Source organism: Panthera onca, chromosome C1 (assembly GCF_046562875.1).
Source record: "Panthera onca isolate mPanOnc1 chromosome C1, mPanOnc1 haplotype 2, whole genome shotgun sequence".
NCBI classification, from domain to species: domain Eukaryota; kingdom Metazoa; phylum Chordata; class Mammalia; order Carnivora; family Felidae; genus Panthera; species Panthera onca.
In genome coordinates this window covers 72,736,272-72,760,074 of record NC_138346.1, presented here as the reverse complement: position 1 = coordinate 72,760,074, position 23,803 = coordinate 72,736,272, and the positions used below count along the sequence as shown (strand labels likewise).

Sequence of the window (23,803 nt, the reverse complement as noted above, 5' to 3'; positions counted from 1 at the left end):
TCCATGGCATTGGTACCTAATCTTACCACCAAGGACTCCTTTGTATTTCTTTCACTTCTTCATGGGTTTATTGTTTAAAAATATTTTGCATGTACTCATTTATTAATTGAAATGGTCAAATTAAGACAAGATGAAGAGAGCTTCTCATAAGCATGTAAAGCATGAAAGATCCAGCATGACACCTCAGTATGCTGGCAAAATCCAGGAAAAGCAGAAACCTAGTTATTGTTCAACAGGTCAAGAGAGATGATGAAAACATTTTACTCAGAGTTCAGTAAAACACTATGAATGCAAATTAATAAATGGAAGGTATTCTAAAACTGAGTCAATAAAGGGTATTCACCACATGGGTTGATTGTAGAGCTCAGGGAAGCAGCTCCCGTGGAAAGGCCACCTTTTGAAACTGATGAAGCCACAGAAGGTACTGAAGATGAAGGTGTAGTAGAGGAGGCTGTTGAGGATGGTAACCGTTCTCCAGACTCCATATCTATGAGAGGGAGAAAAACATTAATTCTCAGTATCTGATGGTGGCATTATTCAAAGAACTAAACATATTTAAATAATTCAAACATTTAGGCATATTTTTTAAAATATGAAAGTGTTTCAAAATACATGTTCTTCAGAAAGATAAAATATGGAATACATAAAAACAAAATAAGTATAATTTAAAACACCAATTTATGAAATAAGTTTAATGTTTAGTATACCAAATCCTCTTTTAATAGACTTGAAGAGTTTCCTTATAGCAAAAAAAAAAAAACATTAACAGTGGTTTGCATATATCTTCATACAAATGTGTTGCCACAATCTTAGAAAAATTAACATATTAACTTCTTATTCTTCCTAAATCACCTCATCGTCTATTCACTTACAACATAACACCCATATTATCTTAACGAATCAAGAAAATAACACCAGATTTATTTTTTGTGTGTGTGTTTTTAAATTTTACTTTAGAGGGAGAGGAAGAGCATGCACGAGTGGGTGAGAAGGGCAGAGAGAGAGAGAGAGAGAGAGAGAGAGAGAGAGAGAATCCCAAGCAGGCTCCATACTCAGCATGGAGCCTGATGTGGGACTTGATCCGGAAACCCTGGGATCATGACCTGAGATAAAACCGAGTCGGATGCTCAACCAACTGAGCCACCAAGGTGCCCCCAAAATAACACCACATTTGAATGCGTTGTAACCCTGTCTTCCAAACCCAAGTCTTGTAAGTCTTAAACATCCAAGAATCTGACTTGGTAATCCCCAACAGAGCAAGCACTCCTCCCTCACCAAAAAGATAAATCCATTTTACAGTTTTTAATCATGTCAAGTATGAACTACAATTAAAATGGCCTTAATATGACCCATTTATAATAACTGAGCCATTTATATGTATTTATACTTATTTGCTTAGCTATTTCAGGTGTAATCTTACATTGGTCTTACTGTAACAGTTAATGCTGATATTAAAAATTTAGAGTAGAAATGGGTGGAGGGGGATCAAAAAGTACAAACTTTCAGTTAAAATAAGTAAGTCATAGGATATAATGTACACCATGGTGACTGTTGTTAGTAACACTGTTTTGTTTGAAAGTTGCTAAGAAAGTAGATCTTAAAAGTTCTCATCACAAAAGAAATCTGTAACTGTGTGGTGATGAATGTTAAGTATGCTTATCATGATGATCCTTTTGCAATACATACAAATATGCAATACATACAAATATTTGCAATACATACAAATTATCAAATCATTATGTTGTATATGTGAAACGAATATAAAATGTTATATGTCAATTATACCCCAATATTTTTTTAAAAATATAGAATATTAAAATGGTTATTTTAATACTTTCTGCATACAGTGATCCTACAAGGAAGCTAGAAAATCATGACCTTCACAACTGCTTTAATAAGTACACAATTTACAGGAAGAAACAAAATAAAGACACTGCTCACTTAAAACTGAATTTACAATCCACCACAAACTTTCACTATGGAAATAATCTAACCATAAAAAAAAGATTTCTGCATGGAATTCTACAGGCAATTCAAATAAAAACAGTTTGTTTTAAAAATACTGTCCAATTAAAATAATGCAGAGTTAATGTTTAAATGTTGATTTCATCCATATGGTATCTAGATGATTTTTCTCTTAAGATGAATACATATAGTAAAGATTATCATCTCTGGTTGACACATAGCATCATTAGTAACAAGTTCAATAAGTTTTCCAATCATACACAATTCAAAACCTTCTGTTCATATTCTGGTATTGCTGTTAATCACCTTATAGATGATAATGCCATAATGAGTATGTTCATATTCTTAAATAACTTCTCTTTCTTTTTTTCAGCATTCATCATGGAAAGGCATAGCTGGTACCAATGGTTACATGAAACTAATGCTTACAGGGCAGGTTTTGGGTCATCAAGCAGTCACCAACGAACTTTGAAACATGAGGCTGGTTTGAGCCGAGGACCCTACTGACATCTTTCACTACAAATTATTTTCACCAACAAGTCTCGTTTTACTAAATGCAAAAAATAGGAATCCTTTACCTAGAGTTTATAGAAAAAGGCTATTTAAAAAAAATTATAGCTGGTAACTTCACTGTGCCTAAATGCATTTAAAAAAATGGAAAGTTGTTTTTTTTTTTAATTTGCTTTTGTACTATATAATTTGGTGATATAACATAGATAAGCACTTTAGTTGAGTATCTGGCATAAAAGAATTCAATAAATAATAGTTGTTACTTTTTTTAGGATAATAAATTATAAGCTCTAGGTGTATTTCTTTCTGTTGCTGTAACTTGATTTGGGACTAAAGCAAGTAAAATCCAGAAAGTCAAACAAGCAGTCTCTACATATTGCTTATTGGAGATCATTTTTCCTGGAAATATTTATTAAAATTAAAAATATACATATACTTGGATCTTACAATCTATTTTTGAGAATCTATTCTGTAGTAATAAAATACTAGTAGGTTCTTTATTATAACATAGTTTAAAAATAAAATTTAAACCTGGCAATAAGAAAGAGTGGAACTACAGCTGGTAGTTACAGGTCTTTAGAACTACTCAGAGAAGAAGCCTTAAAATACATGTGCACGGAGGGATACTAATAGCAGTAGAAAGTCTGGAAAAAGCAGGAGAGAGCAGAGAAAGGAGGAGAAAGTCTGAGGAGAAACAAGATATTGGCATAGTCTCCAAGTATCTGCTCCAAAGTTTTTACTAATTACAGATGGCAAAAAATTAACTTCACAGTGGAGAAACTATACAACTTGTAATAAAATATCATGTGCCCTCTGATGCCCTTAGAGGCACATACCACCTCTGTGGCATTCTTCCTGACAACACATAACCTCAGTCGAATCATGAGAAAACATCAGACAAACCAAAACTGACTAGTGTTCACCAAGTGTCCAGCTCATGAAAGTAAAGGAAAGACGAAAGAACAGCCAAAGGTTAAAGAAAGACTTAAAGCAGATACAGTTAAATGTGATGTTGGATCCTAGGCTGAAATTTGGAACAGAAAAAGAACATTAATGGAAAAGCTAGTGAAATCCTTAAAAAGTCTATAGTTCAGTTAATAGTGCTGTACCAGTGTTAATTTTCTGATTTTTATAATTTTGATAACTGTACTATGGTTATATAAATTATGAAAATTAGGGGGAAAATATATATGTGGGTAAAATATATACATGTGGGTAAAAAAAATATATGAATGCTCTGTATTTGTTTTTTAACTGTTTTTAAGTCTAAGATTATTTCTAAATGAAAAGTAAAGAAAAACAAAAAACAGTCTGGCACATAGTAGGCACTCAAAAAAATACATATGGGTTGGGGTTGAGGAATATAAATCTAAATACTGAAGAAATGAAGACACTGATTACATTGGGATTACAGCATTATGTCAACAAGACATTTGATAACAGACACTATTTGAGTTCAAAAACAGTATCTGGAGCTTATCAGCTGTGACCTTGTACCAATTATATAACTTCAGTGAACTTTCAATTCCCTCATGAGTAATATGATGATGATATAATTAGGATTAACTGAGATAATGCATGTAAAGTGCTGAATACCTACCATTTAATAATTATTAGCTATTGTTTTTAATAAGTGAATATCTGTGTATATAATTACCCATGTGTATATGTGGCAGTAAAAGAAACCTTAAGGTATTTTAGATTATTCATTTCAAGTAAATATTTCAGAGTCATATTTATTTTAAGGTTATATGTATGTTTAGCATGTTATTACATTTTTTAGCCAGATAAATTTTGTGTTAAGAATTAAAAAAAAAAGAATTTAAAATAAATGTCTTGCAATTGTATAAGTATGAATGGTGAAGTGTTTTGCCTTAAAACTTTCAAACTAAAGTGGAACACAAATATATGTGAAAATGAATACATTCATTTTCAGTTGAAAAAATATAATTATGATTACACTAAATTGTTATTCATTATTTAAGCATATTACACAAAAATGGTAGAAACCCATCTCTTCAAATCATTTAAGAAAAATATATTCAGAGGCTCCTGGGGGCTCAGTGGGTTGAGTGTCCAACTCTTGATTTCAGCTTGGGTCATGATCCCAGGGTCCTGGGATTGAGCCCTGCCTCGGGCTCCATGCTTAGCATGGAGCCTGTTTAAGATTCTCTCTCTCTCTCAACCTGTGCTCCCCTCCCCATGCTCTCTCTCTAAATAAAAAAAAATAATAATAATTTAAATAAAAGAAAAATATATTCATTAAAATAAAAATGGTTAAGGTGTCCCAGAAGCATCTATTTTCAGATTTCTATTAGGGCCAGAGCATCCAGATCTGATACTGGCAATCCTATAACAGCCTCTCATTCTGACTCTATGTGTTAAGGATACCACCTTCATCTCAGGTTCAAACCACTACCAACAAACTTCTCTGTGACCAAAAATAGCCCAAATACCGTACAATCAAAATGAAGGGGCTATATAATAATATGACTCTGCCATCGCACACACTCAGCTATGGAAGAATATCAATTAGTAGGTGCATCTTCTAGCTTAAGGCCATTTATGAATATACTTTTTAATGTATAACTTCAGAATTCTTTATTTGCAAAGTTAATAACCAAGGTAAGGTAAAGATTACTACAACTGAAAATTAACATAAAATACTACAGTAAAAAATAAATTTGTTGATGTGAACAATGGAAGAAAAACGTGCAGAAGGTGATGAAGAGATTATAAAAGATTTGATTTATTACATATCTTTCCCATAGTCTAAAGCACTAGCTCTCAACCAGGAGTGACTTCATAATGCCCTCTTTGGCCACTAGGAAACATTTGGCAAAGTCTGGAGACACTTTTGATGGCCACATCTGAGAGCATGCTACTGACAGTGCAGAGATAGAGTCTAGGGATGTTGCTCAACTCCTACAATGCAAAGGACATCCCCTCCACAGAGAATTAGCTGGCCCAAAATGTTAGCAGCGCTAAGGCTGAGAAATCCTGATCTAAAGTATCAAAAATTGTATAACTTGGAATTCAATTAACTAAGACTTTCTGTGAAGTAGTAATTATACGTAATTGTTATAAGATGATTCAAGCTGATTTAACATTATATTCAACTAGGTTTTGTGCCAAACTCTGGTCTATATTTTACATTTTGTCCTAATTGTTTAAAACTGATAATGTAGGATATGTAATTAACAGATATCAGAATATTTGGTCATCCTAGATAACATGAATTTACTATATTTTATTAAGATGATATTTACTAGGGTGCCAGGGTGGTGGCTCAGGCAGTTATATATCTGACTCTTGATTTCATCTCAAGTCACAATCTCATAGTTGTGAGATCAAGCCCCGAGTCAGACTCCATGGTGATAGTGCAGAGCCTGCTTGGGATTCTCTTCTCCTCTCTCTGCCCCTCCCCACTTCTCTTTCTCTCTCAAAATAAATAAACTTAAAAAAAAATGTGACATTTACCAGTAACAATTCTGAGAATAGACAAAAATCAAAATTACTACAAACAACTTCCTCCCTGAATGATGATTTTCTATGCTTCAGAAAGATTCAATGATCGCTTGTTACTGATAATACTGTTCAAATTCAGGCATATCAAACTTCCCTTTTGTGTAACCTGAGTTTATGAACACTGACAGCTGCTAGGCATAAACCTGAACAGGTGCTAATAGGGAAGGGCAAGACATGTTGGCTAAGAAATGCAAACGTGATCAGCTGCCTCTTGTTCCAGCTACGCAATTCTTTAGTACTGAAAGCATAGGGATAGAAGAGACTGAATATTCAGATAGTAAACATAAAAACAGATGTAGGTTTTCTCCGGAGAGGTGTTCTGCCTTTATTGTTGCCAAAAACACCAAAAGTTCTCTGTGAGAACTCAAAACACATAAGTAGATTTGGCGAAAGTTTACTTCTCAATGCATTATAAACTCGAGTGAAACACAATCATCAAGAATAGTATCAGGAGGAAGTCGCTATGCTGCTTCTTTAGGTTTAGTAGAACCACTAACTGTAGATTTACACGTCCATCATTTTCTAAAAGTTTTGAAAAAGGATTTCATATAACTCTTTTATTTACTTATTTTTTTGAAAGAGAGAGAAAGAGACAGAGCACACGCACAAGTGGGAGAGAGGCAGAGGGAGACAGAATCCTAAGCAGGCTCCAAGCCCAGTGCAGAGCCTGACAGCGGCCTCGATCTCAGGACTGCGAGATCATGACCTGAGCCAAAATCAAGAGTCAGACGCTCAAATGACTGAGCCATCCGGAAGCCCCTATAACTATTTCTTTATATAACTTCCAGGTAACTGAACACGTAGACAAATAATATTTCAAGATATTAAGTAGCAAAACAAAAACAAAGTCAAGAATACACAAACATTTTTCTGGTAAGAGATTTTGTGAAAGAGGAGATGAGGCAGAAACACCTTATTAGACCTCAAACATTCTCCAAACATAATATGGTTTGAAGGAAAATCATTCTATTTACAAAACTTTTATTTGCCTACATTTAAAAAAATAGTTCTTTTGAGTCATTAAGTATGTATATTGTGATTTAAAAAATGAATACATAAAATGAATCAATTTCTTTTGCTGCTACACACATTTTAACTACCACTGTAAATGTCAAACAGTTATATCCTCAAACAAAAGGGGGCTGGCAATCAGGTGCTCTGTGTCATAACCTGTGATCAGGGCAAGTCCCAGACACCCTAAAGACTAGTTTCCTTACCTGAAAAATGATAGGTTTTAATAAACTAGCCCTCAAGTCCCTATCACAGTTTTATCAAATTGATGGTAAAAAAAAACAAAACAAATCAAAACGTTCACATTGTGTTAAAATATTTAACAATTTAATTCCACTTTTTCCTTATCCTCCCTTTCACTGGCCTTGGTTCCATCTCCAAACGTGTGTCATGCTAAATTATAAATTTCTAAAATGTAAATTATAAATTTTTAAAGATTTGTTCATCTTATTTGTACCTCAAGAGATTTGATAAGAAAATTATTCAAGAGTGAAGCACTGATTTTCATACTATTCAGTAAATATCTAATCAGAGTATCCTTTTCCATAGAAAGGATTAAGTGTTCCTTTGCAAGGAGTCGTCTGTGAGGAAGAGGTTATCCTAAGATATAAAAGAATATTGTAGAAGATTTGAATAAAATTTAACATGTATAGATCAGCTAAACTATATATAGAGTATATGAATTTGAATATTGACTAGAATTAGAAATTTCTGGGGTGCCTGGGTGGCTCAGCCAGTTAAGCATCGACTTCAGCTCAGACAAGTTCAAGCCCCATGTCAGGCTCTGTGCTGACAGCTCAGAGCCTCAATCCTGTTTCAGATTCTGTGTCTCCCTCTCTCTCTGCCCCTTCCCACTCCCGCTGTATCTCAATCTCCCTCAAAAATAAATAAATGTTAAAAAATTTTAAAACAAATTTCTAACAAGGATACAAAAGTTGGAAGGATAAAAAGAGAGGCAAGATCTAGTTAATTGTTCCTTTCATCTACAAATGCAAGGCGTCCCAAAGCACAAGCAAAAGACCTAAAGCTTTGCTTACCTAGGAAATACAACTACATTAACTCAAATTTCTAAGATATTTCTGGAGAGTAACTGGGGCTGATGAATAAGAGATTGAGAAAAATAAAGCAGGGTAACAAACAGAAGTGTATCCACATACAAAGAAAGAAAGCCGCCAAGTACTACATGTCTGATGAAGTAGAATAAAAACTCCCTTTTAGTGGGGAAAAAGCAGAGCTAACCTAGCGGGAAAAACATACTTCTTAAAGAATAAAATGAGGTTCAGAGTTTGTGAATATCATGCTTTTGTTCTGGTAATCCTAACATTAGGTTTGTCTTTCTATATTATCACTCTCCTGTTCAAAATCTTCAGTTTATCCAAGAAATATATTCACACATATTAATTGTAAATGACTTTTAAGAGCAAAATATTCCATCAATTAGTAATTGTTAAATTACGCTACATCATTTTAATAGAATATTATACAGCTATTATAAAAGAATGAGGTAGATCTATACTAGATAATCTAATTAAATGAAAACAGTTAACTGGGAGGAATAGAAATAGAATGATCTCATGTGTGATGAAGAAAAAAGAGTATATTCTTATGTCTGTATGCTCAAAATACTTCTAAAAAATATGTAAGAAACTAGTAACTATTTACACCTAGGTAAAAGGACTAAGGAATTGGCATCTAGGATAGGTGAATTATTTTTCACCATGTATCTTTTCTACCACCTGAATATTTTTTACTATATGCTAGTATTAATGACAATTAATTTAATAGAAAAAAAAAGATTTCTAAAGATGTGGTATTACTCAAAATTACCTTCCAATATGTTCTACAGCGAGTTCCAATTCGAGATAGTGGTGCATAAGGATCCTTAATCCACCTTCTCCCACAGACATACTAAGTCTACAGCTACCTACGAAACAATTTACTTTCAAAAAAACACCTCAAGTCTGGCTGAGTAATGACTAGATATCAGGCAAACAAGAAAACCACATCAAAGCAGTTAAGAGGCTGGGAAAGTCTTGCTATAAAATCCCACTCCCCGGCATAGAGACTCATCACTAGGAAGGAACTCAAAATCTAAGAAGTTCTCCATGAGGAGCAAAGGGCTCAAGCCCCACATTGGGCACCCCAACTTTTATGACACACACTTGAGAGATGAGCCCCCAAAACAATGAACTCTGAAAAACAACAAGGTTTGCACCCCAAGACCTACAAGACTATAGTGATCCGAGAAACTTCTTTTAAGGGACTCATGCTCAGATTCACCCACCCCAGGACGCAACTCAGAGGCAGCCAATTGTGCCCCGACCTAATGTGAAGAAGGCTCACCTACTTAAGTTAAAGCGTTGGCAAGAGGGAGCAGCATCTAATTTCACACACACATCCAGGAGCCTGCTGGAACGCTCCCCTGGGATGGAGACTAGAAGATGTCATCTTCACGCTTTCCTTTTTGCTGTGCTCCAGACCATCAGTGCCTTTCAGAAGGAAGCTTTTACATACAATTAGTGCCCCAATTTTGAGGGCCACTGCCTAGGGAACACCTCTTGATTGCCTAGCTATGGAGGCCAGAGGAGACTGTCTTCCTGGTCCCACAGACTGTAATCATCATACCCCTCTCTAGAACACCAATTTTTACAACTGCTTTCAAGGGGCACCTGTACATCACTCGGCTCTGCTGGCTAGTGGGGCTTACATTCGTGGGTCCACAGGACTGTTACAAGCAGAGAAAGGTTCTTAACCAGCTACCATCTCCAGGTCACAGCAAGAGGCAACAGACCCACAGACTGATCTTTCTGTGAGGGAGTCTATTAGCTAGTCATCATTAATTTGACTTGAGCGGCAAGCAGCTAATTAAACATACATTGAGGGGCTGTAATCTCTTCCAGATACCTTGGAGGGTGGGTGCTATCTTGGAGTTCACCATGTGTCACACTCCAGAGTGCTAGTGTCTCTTACAGAGGGACTTTACACGCATCTGGTATCCTGGTTTTTATGTCTGGTGCCTGGTTTTTCTAGCTGTCACCCAGGGAACACCTCTTGATTACCTGGCTCTGGTAGTACCTGAAAAGATGTTCAATATCATTTATCATCAGGGTGATGCAAATTAAAACCACAATGAGATAATACCTCACACATGTAAAAATGGCTATTATCAGAAAGATAAGAAATAACAAGTATTGGCAAGGGTATGGAGAAAAAGGAACCCTTGTGCACAGTTGGTGGGAGTATAAATTGGTGCAGTTACTATGGAAAACAGTGTGGAGGTTCCTCAAAAAATTAAAAATATAATGCCCATATGATCCAGTAATTATATTTCTGGGTATTTATCAAAAGAAAACAAAAACACTAACTCAAAAAGATAATATGCAGCTCCATGTTCATAGCAACATTATTTACAATAGCCAAGATGGGGAAACAACCTCCAATTGATGTATGGATAAAGAAACTGTGGTATATGCATATAATCGAATATTATTCAGCCATAGAATAGAATGAAATTTTGCTATTTGTGATCATATGAATGCACCTCGAGGGCATTATGCTACATGAAGTAAGTCCCAAAGAGAAAAACAAATGCTATAAGATCTTTCTCATGTGTATAAATCTAAAATAAAAGTTTAGAACTAAAAATAAAAGAATATCAAGTTCATAGATACAGAGAACAGATTGGTGATTACCAGAGACTGTGGGGGGGGGGGGGGGGCGGTGAGAGAAAAAGGTGAACTGTTTCTGTCTTCTTTTGATTTAAATAACTTGAATTTAAAAATGTTCTGCAGAGTCTTAGGTATCTTTTAAGTGTCTTGGAATATGGCACAAAGAGGAAGGAGAGATTATGGCTCTCGCCCATATGCTACTGGCTTCTGTCAAAAGTCCTCTCATTTATTTTGTATATTGAGATTCCACATGAGATTTTGTTTGAAAAAAAGGATCCTATTGCCTTAAAAAATGTTTGCAAATCACTGGTCTAAAGGATATGTCTCATATCACTCCTTCACAACATGGCCATCTGTCCAATCCTATTTGTTGTGACTTTAAAATCTGAGTCCTCAACCGGAGGTAGGAGGCACTGTCATTCTTGTTTGGTCTTTAAATCCTAATTTCAAGCCATTGCACAATTTGTCCTCAAATTAGATCTCATTCCCCTATGAAGAATACCCACCTAATTTAGCATCCCAAATACTCTGATTCTGGCAGGTTGACTCCATTCACCCATTTGGGGAAGTTGTAAGTGACATAGCTTATTATCTACCTACTATCTCCTTGTCAATATCCCTCTGGATACTCAGTCCTCTCTTTTCTATCTTCATTTGTTTAAAAGAGGAAATCAAAAAGAATAAGAACAAAATAAGGTAACTGTAGAATAGAATGCTTGGCTCAACTGACATTAATATTTAGTAACCTGTCCATTGGAGGTTAGGGGGAACTAAGTGATGGATTTACAACACTGTAATAAAACAATTTCTTCCTCTTAGAAATTTTAAACCTTAATGACTAATCCTTTCCTTCCTTCCTGTTAAAATGGAGGTGGACTTCCTTCATTCCCTTAAACTTATCATCACCTTTTTGCAGTTTTCAAGAACTTTGCTCAATTGATCTTTCCCTCTCTTTTCTATATCTCCCCTCTACTAGATTCTTCTCCATTATCTCCCATCTTTAAAAACAACAAAAACTCTCCTCTGACCACTCATCCCTATTTTGCCATCTCATATTTTATACTCTTACTTTCTTTTTTTTTTAAATTCTTTAACAATTATTTATCATTGAGAGACAGAGAGACACAGAGTTTGAGCAGGGAAGGGTCAGAGAGAGGGGGAGACACAGAATCTGAAGTAGGCTCCAGGCTCTGAGCTATCAGCACAGAGCCCAACGCAGGGCTCGAACCCACGAACTGTGAGATCATGACCTGAGCTGAAGTCGGTTGCCCAACCAACTGAGCCACCCAGGCACCCCTATACTCTTACTTTCAACCAAGACTATTTACAATGAAATTGTCTATATTTATGGCTTCCATTTTTTTTTACCTGCCCTTCATAACTTCACTCACACTAGTCTGGCCCATCATTAGTATGACTTGAGTGCTGGGATCCCGCTGCCAAAACAACACATGTAAGCTAAGCAAAATCTAATTGGGGGAGTCTGTGGCCCTGCAGAAAGAAAGACTATAAAAAGAATACAGAAATCAACCAGGAGATAAAGAGAATTTTATAGTAAAAGTTGACAGCAATCTGACTGGGGTAATGCAAAGAAATCGATGGAAAAATTTGGACAACAGTATCATTAAGGTTGGAGGCCAAGTCATGAGAGAAACCCTGTATGCAAAGCATGGAATTTATGTACCATACAGGGGGATGAGCATGTATGTGTCTATCCTCCTGACACCCGAATGGAGTCCATCGCCTTGTCTTCTCAAGTTTACTTCCACCATAATCTGAAATCAATTTACGTTTTTCCATCTCCACAGTATCACCCTGATCCATGTCACTAATAGTTTTCCTCTAGAAACAAGCTTGTCCCAATACCCTAATCATTCCTGCTAAAATCCATTCTTCACAGAGTATGGCACTTCCTTGCTTAAAGTAGTCAATAACATTGCAGTTATATTTAAGATAAAGTATAAAATCATTGACAGGCTCCACAAAGTTCCTCCGTCTATCCCTTTAGCCTCATACATAGTATATGCTCAGTATTTTTTGGCTGAATGAGCTAAATATAAAACATGAGGGGAAATTATAGAGACGTTTTTCATAGTCACCACTGTTTTCTTTGGCGTTCTTATCATTAAACTCTAATAAAACTTAGTTAAGTGAAAAACTAGTTTGAAGTGAAAAAAAATAGGATGAGGAAGATATTTAAATGCTGACCCTGTTATTACCCTTTTAAATTTTTGTTTATATATTTAGTAATCTGGAAAGGAATTAAAAATACATTCACCAAATTTTTAGTAAAACAATTTTAGTGAAATCACTTAATTTTATTGTAGGCAAAATAAAATTGATAACAGATATATTGTAAAACACACCGTTCAAAAGGAATAGGTTCAAAGTTGTATAAACAACCAAAAGTACCACAAATAAAAGATTGAAAAAAACCACTAAAAAGAAACAGAGCAAAAAAATATAATAATAATAATGAAGTGGTCAGATTACATAGCAAGTAAGTTACCTTAAAACTGAACATCAGGGTGGGAAAACTTGAGACAATTTATTAAATACATTTCTACTATTACTGACAGTATCATCACCACTTATAATCCTATTATAACTCCACCATCATCGTATTAGTTCTTGAGAGCCCAGTATTTATATTAGGCACTATGTTAATAAGTATTTTCTCTTTGGAGTACTCTCCAAATGTATTATTGTCATCATTAACAATAATTTTCAGATGAGGAAACACAGGCATAGAAAAATTAAGTAATGTGCCATTGGCAAAGGTGTTAAGTGTCAGAGACAAAAGTCTGACCTCACTCTTGGTATTTAAGACATTTCATTATGATCTGAACTAATAAGGAACAGGTTAAGTTGTGGACACTATATTTTTTATACTTTAAGAAATAAATGTGACAAAAAATAAATTTTATTTTAAAAATGAAAAAAAAAAAGTTTTAGGTCCAAAATAAGAAGACTAAAGAATGAAAATTGTAGTCTTAAAAACTACTGGTTTAGAAAAAGCATGTAAGGGCACCTGGCTGGCTCAGTCAGAAGAGCCTGTAAGTTTTGATTGTGGGGTTGTGAGTTCAAACATCATGTTGGGCATAGAGATTGCTAAAAAAAAAAATACATTAGAAACACACTTAAAAGTAAAGAAAGAATGAAATAAAAAGAAAAAAAAGAATCTAAAAAAGTCTCTGATTCAGCCTTTTTCTTTTCCCTCCTAAATATCTATAAAACCCAGAAAAAGAAAATGTAATAGCATAAAAAAAATTAAGAGGGTTGATGACCTATCAAAATCTGGAAAGAATTTCTATACTGCAACAAAATAAAATGAAGAGATAAGTAAACAAATATTTAGTAAAGTATATACTACATAATCATTAAAAATCTTATTTTCTAATACTATTTAACACAAGAAAACATTCATGGTATAATGCTAAGTGAAAAGAGCAATATATATAACATAAAGTATGATCTAATTTTGTTTAAAAAAAGTACAGAGGTACTTGGTGGCTTAGTTGGTGAAGTGCATGACTCTTGATTTCAGCTCAGGTCATGATCTCACAGTCTGTGTGATTGAGTCCTATGTTGGGCTTCATGCTGACAGCACAGAGCCTGCTTAAGATTGTCTCTCTCCCTCTCTCTATGCCCCTCCCCTGCTCACACGTTCTCTCTCTCAAAAATAAATAAACTTTAAAAAAGTACAGATATAGGGGCGCCTGGGTGGCGCAGTCGGTTGAGCGTCCGACTTCAGCCAGGTCACGATCTCGCGGTCCGTGAGTTCGAGCCCCGCGTCGGGCTCTGGGCTGATGGCTCAGAGCCTGGAGCCTGTTTCCGATTCTGTGTCTCCCTCTCTCTGCCCCTCCCCCGTTCATGCTCTGTCTCTCTCTGTCCCAAAAATAAATAAAAAACGTTGAAAAAAAAAAAAAAAAGTACAGATATATAAGTATAAATAAAATTTTTTAAAAGAATGAAAGGACATACACCAAAATGTTAATAGTTATCTTAGAATGGTGGAATTTTGAGTGACTTCTACTTCTAATCTCTACATTAAAAGTTATTACATAAAAATTAAACAGTCATTTGTTTTAAAGGGGTAGAAATACAGCTGACCTTTGAACAACACAGGTTTGAACTGCACAGGTTCCCTTATATGCGATTTTTTGGATACTGTATTATTATTTTTTTTAATGAGAGAGAAAAGAGGAAGATGAGTGGGGGAGGGGCTGTGAGCAGTGGGGACAAAGAATCTGAAGCAGGCTGTGAGCTGACAGCAGACAGCCTGATTCAGGGCTTGAATTCATGAACCCTGAGATCATGACCAGAGCTGAAGTTGGACACCCAACCAACTGAGCCACCCAGATGATCCACAGAACAGTACTTTAAATGTATCTTCTCTTTCTTATGATTTTCTTGATAACATTTTCCTTTCTCTAGCTTACTTTAAGGATAGAGTATACAATATATATACAAAATATGCATTAAATGAGTGTTCATATTTTTGGTAAGGCTTCTGGCCAAGAGTAGGCTATAAGCAGTTAAGTTTCTGGGGAATAAAAACTAATACACAGATTTTCAACTGCATGGGGGGGTGGGAGGTCCTAACTCCTCCATTGTTCAAGGGTCAAGTATAATCTTAAAATTTAAGTCTGGTATAGAAAAAATTCTTGATCAAGAATATAATAAGTAATTTTATAGATGCAAAATTTGTCCTTGAGGGTACTTTAGGAAGATGACCTACAACCATTTGCCCTACCATGGTTCAAGAGATAAATTAGTCACAAACTCCACATTTCCAGTTACCATTAACCAAGAGTCCAAAATTACAAAGGGTACTAAAAAAATTATTCCATAAAGAACCACATGTATTCTGAAAAGTGCCATATTACTGTTATTGGCTTAGACTACTTAACTGTTCACTAACCCAAATGCAAGATTCTAGATCAAGTCATAAAACCAATTTCCTGTCAGCTATAGTATTCACTATTATAATAGTTTACTTAACCATAGACAAATTCTTATTTCTAGATGCCTATTACATAGCATAAATGAGCTGCTGATCATTGAACAAGTTATAATGAACATGCTTGAAACAAATGGAAAAACAGGAAGACTAAATGATGAAATAGAAGATATAAAGAACCAATGGAAATTTTAAAATTATAAAATGCATTAACAAAATTTAAAAACTCACTGGATGGACTCAGCACTAGAATGCAGATGATAGAGAAAAGAATTAATGAACTTCAAGACAGATCAACAGAAATTATCCAATCTGAACAACAGAGAGAGTAACCATTAAAAACAAATAATGAAACCTCAGGGACATGTGGGATAGCAACAAAAGGTCTAAATAGTTGTGTCACCAGAGTCATGGAAAGAGAGGTAAGAAAATGTGGTGTTGAAAAATTACTTGGAAGAAATCATACCTGAAAACTTTCCACTATTGATGAAAGACATAACACTTTAGATTCAAGAGGTTGAGCAAACTCGAAACTGGATAAATTCAAAGAAAAATCAGGATTTAGATAGAAATGGACAACATTTCAACTAAGTATACCACTTTTACCAAACAAATTCAAGTTTTAAGAATTCCCTCTTAGGAAAGTACCAGAAAAACACTTTTCCTGAAAGCTGAAATTTCTAATTATATTGTATTGTTTCTTTCCTATTCCTTCATTTTAGTCTGCGTCAAAAGCTTTGACTTCTTGGAAAGATATATTTTGCTTCTGATTACTATTTTACTATATTGCTAATTATTTTTTCCTAAATTTATAACAAAATTTTATTAATGCTAAGGTCCAACAGAATATAGCAAAACCCATGCTTTGATTCTTCATGTGAATACTGAATTATGATTATGAATCTTTAATGAAAAAAGTCTGGATTGGGGCACCTGGGTGGCTCAGTCAGTTAAGTGTCTGACTTTGGCTCAGGTCGTGATCTAGCGGTTCGTGAGTTTGAGCCCCACATTGAGCTCTGTGCTGACAGCTCAGAGCCTGGAGCCTGCTTCAGATTCTGTGTCTCCCTCTCTCTCTGCCCTTACCCCACTCATTGTCTGCCTCTCTCTCAAAAATAAATAAACATTAAAAAACAAATTTTAAAAAACCTGGATCAACTCATGCACAAAATATATACATAAAACATGTAAACTAATCATGTGTAATCTTATTATACTTTTTAATACAAGACTTAGAGAATGGTCAACTAATTTATACATTTTATACTACACAAGTCCAAAACAGCAATAGAATCTGTCCAACTTCCTGGGAGTTTACTAGCATGGGTGTGACTCATCTAACCTAAACCCAATGTTAGGATTATAGTCTTATTTCATATTAATTCCTGGAAGACTGATAAGTTCAAAAATACAGCTTGAGGAATTTTTGTTTTTTGAGAGAGTAGAAGTGGGGGAAAAGGGCAGAGGGAGAAAGAGAGAGAATCCCAAGCAGGCTCCACGCTTAGCATGGAGCCTGATGTGGGGTTCAATTTTAGGACCTTGAGATTATAACCTGAGCTGAAATCAAGAGTCAGATGCTCAGCCAACTGAGCTACTCAGGTGCCCCTATACCTTGAGGAATTTTAAGTTAATATTGACAATCCTTGTCACAGAGTCTGTAAGAGACAAATGAAGCAATTCACATTTTTCACACTAAACAGTCCTTTGGCTAGCCCAATGCTAACCTCTAGAGCTCTAATATGTATGCTTGATCAGATTTCACTTTCTGAGGTTTATGATAAATGAAGACAAGATCAGGAAAAAAACTGCACCTATAATATTGTCCTTCCTCAGTATGCGTGAAAAGTTTTCAAAAAATAGCTTTTCCATAGCTTGTTATATGATCTATAAAAACCCACAAGTTTGTAGGAATCTATTCATGGCCACTATTAAGTTTATACAATTTATATCTGTGTAATATGTCTTAGGGCCACATTAACCTTAAAATAATTTTAAAAACACCCTCAAAAAATTAGCTTCGTCCTACCAACATTAATACCATGTCTTCCTCTGCTTTAGTTGGGTATTGATATCAATAAGCAAGCTTAAAATATATAAATCTAACCAAATTGCTTACAGAATATATTTATAGACAGGTTTAAAAGGTGATTTCAAACATCCCAAATGTAAGCAATCATGTGCATTTCTGATGTTTAATGCTTTCTAAAACTTGAACATGTCCCTATGTGCTAGAAAGCAAGTATATTAGTCAGCCCTTGAATGATGAAGGAGTTGGAGCACTGACCCCCCACCCCAGTGCAGTCAAAAATCTGCATAATTTTTGATTCATGAAAATTTTAACTATTAATAGCCTACTGTTAACCAGAAGCCTTATTGATAACATACAGTGGTTTAACACCCATTTTATATATGTATTATATACTGTCTTCTTGCAATAAAGTAAACTAGAGAAAAGAAAATGTTATAAAAAAATCATATATTATTTTTAAAAAACCCTATGTAGATGTTACATGTTTTATTAACACTAGATATCAAAAATGTAAAGACAATGTAAAAAAATTCATGTTTATTTATAAGTATAATGATTCATGCATTGGTAATGAAAAAGTAGCAATATGAATGCTTTATGAATAGCCTAGTATAATGGATACAATCGCTTCAAGTAACCAAGCCCACACACTAATGAGTAAATTGTTATAAAATTTAATGGTTCCATAGTATTGCAATTCCATTTGTAATACAGTTTTAGAAACACTGTTACATTTAAAACAACACCTGTGAAGATAGGCTGATACACAGTTTCTCCAATTATAAGAGACAGGCATATTGTATAGTAATGTAATTCTTTGAAAGCAAGGTTACATAATGGTAAGAAAATGAATACACTGATTATATATATTTTAAAAAAATTTTTTAATATTTGAGAGAGAGACAGACAGCGCAAGTCAGGGAGGGGCAGAGAAAGAGGGAGACACAGAATCTGAGGCAGGCTACGGGGTCTGAGCTCTCAGCACAGAGCCCGACACGGGGCTCAAACTCACGAACAGTGAGTTCATGACCTGAGCTGAAGTCGAATGCTTAACCGACTGAGCCACCCAGGTGCCCCATACACTGATTATATAGTAAATATCATTCACCTTATGCCTATGTTAAGTATAGGCTATCCACTTCCATACAAATCTTTCACATAATGTTCTACGTGATGAAAACTTAGGGGGTAATGATGGTAATAACACAAAAACATTCAGTTCTTGCTATACAGTTATTAGATTTTCACATCAAGACATACACAACCAGGTAAGCTTACTAACTGTACAGCATGATGATTATTTACTATTCATTAAGTGGAAGTAAATCACCACTTCCACGAGGTGTTCGTCCTCACCATCTTCACATTGAGTAGGCTGAGAAGGAGGAGGAAGGGGAGGACTCGCTCTTGTTGTCTCATGGGTGATAAACGTAGAAGAGGTGGAGGAGGTGGAAGGGGAGGCAGGAGAGGCAAGCACACCTGGTGTAACTTTATAGAAATACTGTACATTGTAATTTCTGACTCTTTTGCTTTCAATTTCTCTAGAAACACTTCCGTACAATACCAATCTTTCTACCATTTGTTTTAGTTTCAGTGCCCATAATCTCTGAAGGGTCCATTTTTTTAGTTTACTTATTTATTTTGAGAGAGGAAAAAAAGACAGAAAGAACACAGGTGGGACAGAGAGAGGGAGACAGAGAGAAACCCAAGCAGGCTCCATGCTGTCAGCTCAGAGCCTGACACAGGGCTTGGACCCCACAGATGGTAAGATCATGACCTGAGCCAAAATTAAGAGTTAGATGTCCAACCGACTGAGCCACCCAGGCTCCCCAGGAGAGTCTATATTATAAAAGAAGTAAAAAAACAGTCTTAAGTAATTAGAACACTTCTGTCAGATCATCTAATGTCGTTTTGGCACTGCTTCTTCTATGTCTTCTTCCTCATCACGTGGCACTGGTTTGGAAGCATTCATTTCTACCAAGTCATCTTCTATTAATGCGTCTGGTATGGTGTCTACTAGCTCTTGAATTTCTCCAAGATCCATACCTTGAAACCCCTTTACCTCCCTTGTACCAATCTTTACATGATTTCCTTGATTGGCTATGTTGTAAATCCTGTGAAGTCAAGCACAACACATTTTCTCCAGCAGGAATTTGTTTCAGGCTTGATGGCTTTCAAGGCATTTTCTATAATGATGGCATCTTCAATGGTATAATCCTTCCAGTCTTTCATGGTGTTTTTCTCCAACAAGGTTCTCTTCCATAGCATTGGCAAACCTTTCCATAGAGCACCATGTGTAATGAGCCCTAAAGGTTCTTATGACCCCTCTGATTTAGAAACTGAATTAGAGACATTGTGTTTGCGGGCAAGTAGGTCACTTCAACACCCGTCAGTGTTTAACTCATGGGGCTGTGGGTAGCCAGGGAGAATCGTCCAATATCAAAAGAACTTTAAAAGGCAGGGCACCTCCTGACTTCAGGGACAAAAGCATCAATGGAACCAACCCAGCAAAAGGGTTCTTGTTGTCCAGGCCTTCTTGTACAACCAAAAGACTGGCAGCTAGAATTTACCTTTTTCCTTTAACCAAAGGTTAGCAGCTTTACAAATAAAGGCAGTCCCGATCTTAAAACCTAACTGCATTTGGACAAAATAGTAGAGTTAGCCTATCCCTTCCTACCTTGGATCCTGGTGCTTGCTTGCCTTCCTTACTAATAAATGTCCTTTGTGACATTTTCCCCCCAGAATAGGGCACTTTTATCTGCATTAAAAACTTGTTCAGGGGTGCCTCGGTGGGTCAGTTGGTTACACAACCAACTTTTGACTTTAGCTCAGATCATGATCTCTCAGTTTGTGGTGAGACTGAGCCCTGAGTTGGGCTCTGTGCTGACAGCACAGAACCTACCTGGGACTCCCTCTCTCTCTCTGCCCCCCGCCCCCCCCCCCCCCAGCCCGGCCCCATGCACTTGCATGGTCTCCCTCTCTCTCAAAACAAACAAACAAACAAACAAAACAAACTTAAAAAGAAAAAACCTGGTTCAGGCAGGTATCTTTCCTCCTCAATAACTTTCTTAATGGTACCTGGGAACCTGTCTAAGGCTTCTTGGTTGGCAGAAGCTACTTCCTGTTATCTTGACATGTTTTAAGTCAAACCTCTTTCTAAAATTATCGCTATCCTTTGCTGGCATGAAAATTTCCACCTTTATATTCTTCACCCTCCTTTTACTTTGCCATACAAAATGATTTTGCTTTTTCTCAAATCGTATTGGAGTTTATAGGTGTATAGTAAGCCTTTCTTATAGCAATCCTGCACCTACATAAAAGCTACATTTTTGGTACAAATTAAAAAGGTATTTCACAAAAAGTGCAAAGTTTTCATGCCTGTGGGTGTAGCTGCAGTAACCACTTCAGGAATTTCCTTTTCTTTTTTTACAATGGTCCTTATGCTGGATTCATTTATTTTGAAATTGCAGTCAACTATAGCTGCAGTACACAGCACGCAATTCAACTTTTTCTTGTAATGTCATGGCTTTTCTCTTGCTTCTTAGGAGCACTTCCATCATCCACTTCATATGGGTCCCAAGATGTGATTTAAGATTTATGGTATTGCATTAAACAATATGAAAAGTATGCAAGAACCAAGAGCGATCACTTTTTACTGCAATATGCAATTCACTAGAGAGACAAACTGCTCACACATATGATTAGCATCACTCAGCGTTTTAACCAGATACTCACAAAACTTTAGCTCGCTGTGATAGCAGTAGGAGGTGGCTACAAATTCATTACAGTAATACATTATGTACTACAGTTACTTTTATGCAGTTATAATCTCACACTGAAAGTGTGAAGCTTGCTTGGGATTCTCTCTCTTCCTTTGTCTCTGCCTTTCCTCCACTCCTGTTTCTCTCTCTCTCTCTCTCTCAAAATAAATAAATGAACTTAAAAAAAAAGATTATGGTAGCAGAAATCAGGTTTCTAGTATCTTACAGTTCCTACAGAGCCTTAGTGGGGTACTTTGCCCAAAATATTTGCTTATTAAATATTTGTCGAATAAATGAAAATTCATTATTTATATACCTAAACTGATGGGTCCTATTCAAAAAGAAAATAAAGAGGAGTGCCTGGATGGCTTCTTAGGTTGAGCCTCGGACTCTTCATCATTATGCTTGAGTCATAATCTCACAGTTTGCGGGTTCAAGCCCCACATCAGGCTCTGAACTGACAGGTTGGAGCCTGCTTGGGATTCAGTCTCCTCCTCTCTCTGCCCCTCTCCCCTTGCTCTCTCTGTCTCTCTCTCAAAATAAGTAAGTAAGTAAATAAATAAATAAATAAAACCCACAAAGATATGGCAAGAAAAACAGTAATGCTATAACTATCAAATTGTATTACCTGGATATTAGAGCCAGCACTCTATATCAAATTTGTTTCAAAATGATCACAAGGAATATTAAAATAATATTTTAAAATTCTAGCATAGAAATCATAGGTACTCCTGGAAACACTGGGACAGATTTGAGTTTAATTGGTACTAAAATAACGTAATATTCCCAACATTATAAGCAAAGAAAAAAGATCTTTCATATTTATAAAAATGTTTCTTTATTAACCTAAGAGTAACTTGCTTAGAGGGTGAAGATAATACAGCTAAAAAGTATTAATTCTATCTTATTGTAATGTTACCCCAAAAGAAAAACAGTAGGTGGTCACATTTTAGATTTTACAATTCAAAGAAAATAATTCATTAAAGTTACTGTATTTCATTATAATGACTAAATGAATAAATAAAATAAGACCCAATTTGTATTGCTGCCTACAAGACCCTCACTTTAGATGTAAGAAAATACATAAACTAAAAGTGAAGGGATGGAAAAAGACATTGCATGCAAATATAAACCTAAAGAAAGCTAAGACAGCTATACTTATATCAATCAAAATTGACTTTTATCAATCAAAATTGACTTTAAAGCAAGGACTATAATAAGAGACAAAGAAGGGCATTACATAATAATAAAGAATTCAATCCACAATAGGATATAACATTTGTATTATGCACTCAAGATAGGAGCATCTCAGTAAATAAGCAAATATTAACAGACCTAAAGGGATAAATAGATGGCAATACAATAATTGTACAGGACTTTAATACCCAATACATCAATGGATAGAACATCCAGACAGAAATCAATAAGGAAACCATCAGCCTTAAACAACATGTTAGATCAGACGGACTTAATAGATTTACACAGAACATTCCATCCAAAGGCAACAGAATATACGTTGTTTTTAAGCGCACATGGAACATCCTCCAGAATTCATACTCTAGGCCACAAAACAAGTCTTAATACATTTAGAAGGACTGAAATCATATCAAGCATCTTTTCTAACTGCAATGAAATAAAACTAGAAATGAATTATGTGAAGAAAATTGGAAAATTCACAAGTATATGGAGACTAAACAACATGCTACTGAACAACCAATGGGTCAAAACTGAAAGAGAAAACAAAAACAATCCCTTGAGACATATGAAAATGGAAAATATATCAAAATTTATGCGATGCAGCAAAAGCAATTCTAAGAGGGTATTTCATAGCAATAAATGCCTACACTCAAGAAACAAGAAGTCTCAAATAAACAACCTAAATTTAAACCTGAAGTAACCAGAAAAACAAGAATAAACAAAGCCCAATGTTAGTAGAGGTAGAAGATTAAAGCAGAAAAAGAGACTAAAAATAGAAAAGATCAATGAACAGAGCTGGTTCTTTGACAAAATCAACAAGATTGACAAACTTTTAGCTAGACTCACCAAGATAAAAAGGGAGAGCATCAAATAAAGTCAGAAATGAAACAGATGTTACAATTATGCCACAGAAGCATGGAGGATAATAAGAAACTACTATGAACAATTATATGCCAACAAATTGGACAGCCTAGAAGAAACAGATACAGTCCTAGAAACATACAAGCTACCAGAACTGAATCATGATGAAACAAAAAGCCTGAGAAGACCAATTACTAGTAAGGAAATTTAACCTGTATTGAAAAACTTTTTAACACAGAAGTCCAGCACCAGATAGCTTCACTGGTGATTTCTACCAAACATCCAAAGAAGAATTAATATCAACCCTTCTCAA

At 35.4% G+C, this 23,803-nt stretch overlaps 1 protein-coding gene across 24 annotated transcripts in view; it reads right to left on the bottom strand.

The window, feature by feature from the left end:
• Positions 1-23,803, bottom strand: part of BAZ2B (bromodomain adjacent to zinc finger domain 2B) — a 434,969-nt gene that overhangs the window by 140,813 nt on the left and 270,353 nt on the right. For all 24 annotated transcript variants that reach the window (XM_078451217.2, XM_078451213.2, XM_078451224.2 and 21 more), the window contains one exon: positions 344-487. In XM_078451217.2, coding sequence (XP_078307343.1) covers positions 344-485 — 142 coding nt within the window. In that variant the 5' untranslated portion in view covers positions 486-487. The remainder of the gene's footprint in view (positions 1-343; positions 488-23,803) is intronic.